This window comes from Cololabis saira, chromosome 12 (assembly GCF_033807715.1).
Source record: "Cololabis saira isolate AMF1-May2022 chromosome 12, fColSai1.1, whole genome shotgun sequence".
Classification (NCBI taxonomy): Eukaryota; Metazoa; Chordata; class Actinopteri; order Beloniformes; family Belonidae; genus Cololabis; species Cololabis saira.
This window is the reverse complement of record NC_084598.1, coordinates 9,381,644-9,387,643: the sequence shown is the minus strand read 5'-3', so window position 1 is coordinate 9,387,643 and position 6,000 is coordinate 9,381,644. Positions and strand designations below refer to the sequence as shown.

Below are 6,000 nucleotides of genomic sequence, written 5' to 3'. Positions count from 1 at the left end.
ACTTAGCTCTATTGACGAGTGAGGTCAGCTCAGGGAGGTCTATAGGATCAAAACAGTCTAGAGATAAGTCAGAGCGTAGGGAAGTCTGAAGAAACACCTACAACCGGCTGGTTGATTTCTTCTCTAATTCTCGCGATTTTACTGTTGAAGAAGCTCATAAAGTCCTCACTACTGACAGCTGCAGGAATGCACGGCTCAACAGAGTTGTGACTCTTTGTCAGCCTGGCTACAGTGCTGAACAGAAAACGTGGGTTACTTTTGTTATCCTCTATCAACGTTGAATAATAAGCTGTTCTGGCTTTGCGAATGGCTTTTTTATATACTATTAGAATATCTTTCCATTCACGATAAGAGTCTACAGACCTACAAGAGTACCACTTCCTTTCCATTTTACGCACGTTTTGTTTCAACATGCGGATATCTGAATTATACCAGGGAGTTAAGCTCCTGTGGCTAGAAACCCTCCTTTTCAAAGGAGCAACTTCATCTAAAGCTGAATGCAACAAATCAGCAGTGTTACTAGCAAGGAAATCAACATCTGCAGAGGTAGAACCCAGGTCACTGGCCTCGACTACATCACTATTTCGCACTGTCGTAAGATAAGCAATGGCCTCCCTAAATTTAACAATAACTTCATCAGACAAACATCTGCTAAAATAATACCTCCTATTTTGCACTTCAACATCAACAAAATTAAATTCAAACGTTATTAAGTAATGGTCGGATAAAAGGGAGTTTACAGGTGACACCAACAGACCATCAGTTTCAACACCGTAGGTGAGAACGAGATCGAGAGTATGATTAAAACAGTGCGTCGGTTTATCCACTTTTTGTGAGATACCCATTGATTCTAGAAGAGAATCGAAGGCTAATTTAAGATTATCGCTTTCAACATCCATATGAATGTTAAAATCACCCACTATGATGAATTTATCTGTGCTGATCAATAATCTAGAAAGGAAATCTGAAAATTCTGACAAAAACTCTAGATAAGCACCAGCAGGGGGCCGATACACTACCACTAACACAACTGGCTTCTCTGATTTCCAGCTCGGAAATTTCAGACCAAGCATGAGGCTTTCAAATGTATTATAGTTGCACTTAGGTTCAATTTTTGTTTGGAGACCGGAGTTATAAATTGCTGCGACTCCTCCGCCTCGGCCCGTGCTTCTAGGAATGTGATGATTAAAGTAGCCGGGCGGAGTTGATTCATTCAAACTAACATACTCTTCCTCCTGTAACCATGTTTCTGTTAAGCAGAAAATATCACTCCTGCTCTCTGTAATTATATCATTTACTAACAGAGACTTAGAGCTTAATGATCGTATATTTAGTAGTCCGCATCTAATTTTTCGGTCTGTAATTGGTACCAAATGTACATTGGTTTTAATTTTTACAAGGTTATCTTGGTTAACGCCTCTATAACGCTGCACCTGGTGAACTTTTGGAGGGCGGGGAACTGCAACCACTTCTATTTTGTTAGGCACCTGGCCAGAGTCGCCAATATCATGTAATCCTACAGTTTTAGAGTCGCTAATTACATAATGCAATCCTACAGTTTTGTTGGCAGGCGTTGGTCCTCGAGAAGCAGCAGAGAAGTGTGTTAAACTACAGCTCTGCATCCTGGCCTGGACCCTGCATTGTCAGGGGGAGTGTCTAATAACATTGGCCAGATTTCTAGACATAAGAGCTGCACCATCCCGGGTGGGATGAATGCCGTCCCTTCTAATCAGACTGGGCTTTCCCCAGAATGTCTCCCAGTTGTCAATAAAGTCCACAACGTTTTCTGAACACCACTGAGACAACCAGCGGCGGAGCGAGAGCATGCGACTAAACATGTCATCGCTGGTCAGATGAGGAAGCCTCAACTCTATTCAATTAAATTCCTTCTTTGACCAGCTGGTGGCAGCAAATCATTATAGGAACACATGCTGCAGCTCTGCAAATGAAAACTACCATAACCCTGAAACCAATGGGCTACCCTGCTTTATTTTACTCTTTCGTGATCATAAAAGACGAAATTATTGTCTGATTTATAATGGAAGCAGTTATTTATGTATTAAAAATGCATTTATACTCAAAATAACATATATAACTTATATATATACGTTACGTAAAGTACTTTAAGAAAGTGTATCAAGTAAGCATTTAGAACCCTGTTATGAAACAAGTTTTTAATAAATGTATATGATTTGAACCGCAGGCAAAGGTCCTCATTATTTTGATCGGTTTCGCTATGTGCAGTAATTATATAGATATACTGTATTTTACTGTGAGGACATTTTTCTAAATGCAAACTAAGAACTGAAAGAGAAAAAATATTTGTATGAGCTTAGTGCATTTTTTTCATTTTCATTTTTTTATTTCTTTTTAACTGGCATTAATTTTTAAACTTAACTAAAAAGGAGAGAATTGGTGTTCTCCAGGAGTTTTACTGTAGAGTGGCAAGGTATAGGATTGGTGTTCCCATTAAAGAACACGGATACAGATGTCCAGTTTAAGGTTGATGTTAGAGCCAATTTGTATATTTGTGCTTCCCATTGAATGACAGGGATGTGTGAATTGTAGTGCCATTTTTGCGCTGCAGGTGGTTCTGTTCATTAATGTGCATTGTCCCTTTGAATGAATAAATAAATAAATAACTTAAAAAAAGATGGACATTCCTCATCTTGTAAAAAATATTATTTAGTCCGGTATGCCTAATCTTAGATCATTATAACTATCTCCTCTCTTCCGGTTCTGTGCTCCATTTGTTTTGTACCCACCTGTTTCTATATTTGATAAAATTGTCAGGCAGTGTCATTTATGTCCCAGTTTTCTTGCCATAACAAGGCAGCAGATTGTTGATTGACAACACCTGAGAGAGCTTGAATACAAAGAGCGTATAAAAACAGGATGCTGAGTTTCATCCAGCATGAGCAGCATTTGTTTTTAGTGTAACCAGCTGTTTGAAAAGTTTATTGTTTACTGTCAGGCCGCTGCTTCAGAATGGGTAATGATTTGTCTTGTAGTTCTTGTTGAATGTTTGTAATTTGTGCTCATGTGCAGAGACTTGTTTCTGTTTTACTGAATCTTTGACTGTTTCTGATCTGATGTCCACTTAATCAATCTCATTTCCTGTCTTGACAGCAAAGAAAGTGTTGATCGTGTACGCTCATCAGAGCTCTGCTTCATTCAGTGCTGCAGCTAAAGATGCTGCTGTGGAGGTCTTGACTGCTCAGGGCTGCACAGTAGAGGTATCCGACCTGTATGCCATGAATTTTAAAGCCACTGCTACTGCAGAGGACATCAAAGGTATATGACAAACCAACAGATGGACTAAAAGGTTGTCTTAATCTTACTATCAGGCCCTAATGAACCATCCACTGTTTCAGGAGATGTGAAGAATGCTGAAAACTTCAGTTATCTGGAGGAGACCAGACTGGCATGTGAGGAAGGGAAGCTGTCAGATGACATCACTAAGGAGCAATCTAAACTGACGGAGGCAGACCTTGTTATCTTCCAGGTAATCTGGGTGTCAGTCATGTCTACCCAATGAAGTAAACCCTGTGTCGTACTAACTAGAACTTCTCTGTCCAGTTCCCCATGTACTGGTTCAGTGTTCCTGCAATCATGAAGGGCTGGATTGATCGGGTGCTCACAAGCGGCTTCGCCTTTTCAAAAGAGAAGCGCTACAGCCAGGGAGTCTTCAAGGTAAGTGTTGAACTGGGGTTTAAATTAGCTTTGGTATCCCTGTGCTGAACTCTACTCCTTGCAGGACAAGAAGGCCATGTTGTCCTTCACCACTGGGTCTCTTGAATCCATGTTCAGCTCAACTGGGATTAATGGAGACATGAACGTCACACTCTGGCCACTGCAGGTACAAATGTGAAATGTTCTGGACTTCCTGCAGATCATCACATGACTAAACCTGCATGTTCATTTCTGTGCAGAATGGGATCCTGCACTACTGTGGCTTCCAGGTTGTGGCCCCTCAGGTCTTCTGGGCTCCTTCTTGTGCTACTCCTGAAGCCCGCGGCTGCATGCTGGAGGGCTGGCGCACACGTCTGCAAGGTCTCCTGGAGGAGAAGCCTCTGTCCTTCATTCCCTTGGACTGCTTTGATGACAAGGCTTTCCAGCTGAAGCCTGAAGTACACAAGGAGCATGACAGCAAGGAGTTTGGGCTGACGGTGGGCATCCACCTGGGCAAACCACTCCCACCCCACAGCCAGATGAAAGCAGGGTGCTGAAGTTGTGATTTAATAAAAGATGATTTGTTCTAACTTCAGTAATGGTTTTGAAGCTGTTTTTGTAAACCTTGGTGCCCATTGAACCCTAGTTGCCATCTCTCTGGAGTAACTATAGTTTCTAATGGCTGCAAAAGTTTCAACATGAGTAGCCGCCTGTGAAATGTCTGAAGTTCTATAATGGTGTGATCCAGAAACAAATGCATAAAACTTTAAACTAGACATTGGCAGACAGCTGGTACTCAGAATATTCTCACATTCATAAAGAACTGGCTAATTGGCAAATTGCCTGTATTTTTCAACATTGAGGTACTTCTACTCCCTAGTTGGCAGGAGGAAAATTGCAGTAATTTCAGTTACAAGCATTTACTGAAGTACCTACATGGGTGTGTTAAGAAAATAATATGACGGATCTTCAAATGAGCTTTAAACGTTGAGCGCAACATTGAGACATTTAAATGGTTTGAGCGCAAGTCAAGTTTCTAAAAACGATCTCTGATCACCGACGTGCACGGTGTATTGAACTCTGTCAGAGGTGTCGCTATTGTGGAACATTTGGGTATTACACGTGAGTTTAGATGGGACACTGCACTGACGTCCGGAGATAAAACATCTTTTCATGGAGGCATGTCTTTCAATTAATCATGAACAGTGATCTGTATTACAGAAAACTTTTTTTTTTCCATGCAAAAGTCAAAAGTTTTGTTTTAAAAAATGATTTAAACACTCATTTTCATGGTGAATCATGGAAATACATGTATACAGTATAAACAGTTCAATGCAATATCAAAAATAAAAAAAGGAGCAGACTTATTTAGGAACGCTTTGAAATAAGTCAGGCCATCTGCAGTAAGAAATCCTAAGATGTCCAGGTAGAGTTGATCTGTCCTGTGATTGTCATTTGGTCTGAAAGGGAAAAGAAAGGGGAATGTGTCTGATCAGTGTTGCGCAAAACAGAAATAATCATGTTTGCACCTTGCAGGGTGAGCCGCCCAGATATATGTGTAGTTATATTATTATTACCATTCAACAGTAGTTAATAGAGACAAATTCACTGTAAACATGTTAATGCTACTAGCCTACGTCCATGTATAAACTTGAACATCATCCCGCTTTACCCTCTAACAATCCTAACACTTCCTTTAAAAATATGGTTATGTTGGAACAAATGAAAATTATTTGAAAAACATAACATTGTTTCAGGTAAAACTGTGTAGTTTAGCCTTATGTGTACTGTTTTTCTACAATAGAAAATAAAAAAGAGCCAGGATGGTGTTAAAAGGCTGTGCACCCACATAAGTAGATTTGGATAGGATAAGAAGATAAGGAAACTTGTCCAAAAACTGTGCTGAAAGCTTGTGGAAGCCTCAACTCTATTCAATTAAATTCCTTCTTTGACCAGCTGGTGGCAGCAAATCATTATAGGAACACATGCTGCAGCTCTGCAAATGAAAACTACCATAACCCTGAAACCAACGGGCTGCCCTGCTTTATTTTACTCTTTCATGATCATAAAAGAGGAAATTATTGTCTGATTTATAATGGAAGCAGTTATTTATGTATTAACAATGCATTTATACTCAAAATAACATATATAACTTATATATACGTTACGTAAAGTACTTTAAGAAAGTGTATCAAGTAAGCATTTAGAACCCTGTTATGAAATAAATGTATTTGATTTGAACCACAGGCGAAGGTTCTCATTATTTTGATTGGTTTTGCTATGTGTAGTAATTATATAGATATACTGTATTTTACTGTGAGGACATTT

At 39.7% G+C, this 6,000-nt stretch overlaps 1 protein-coding gene across 1 annotated transcript; it reads left to right on the top strand.

The window, feature by feature from the left end:
* Positions 1 to 3,125: 3,125 nt before the first annotated feature.
* Positions 3,126 to 4,229, top strand: LOC133456207 (ribosyldihydronicotinamide dehydrogenase [quinone]-like; the record flags this gene model as incomplete). The annotated part of the gene is made up of 5 exons (XM_061734655.1): positions 3,126 to 3,294; positions 3,375 to 3,505; positions 3,580 to 3,693; positions 3,758 to 3,859; positions 3,933 to 4,229. Coding segments are annotated over 5 exons (813 nt in total), but the record flags the coding sequence as incomplete, so codon positions are not given.
* Between the last annotated feature and the right edge of the window lie 1,771 nt (positions 4,230 to 6,000).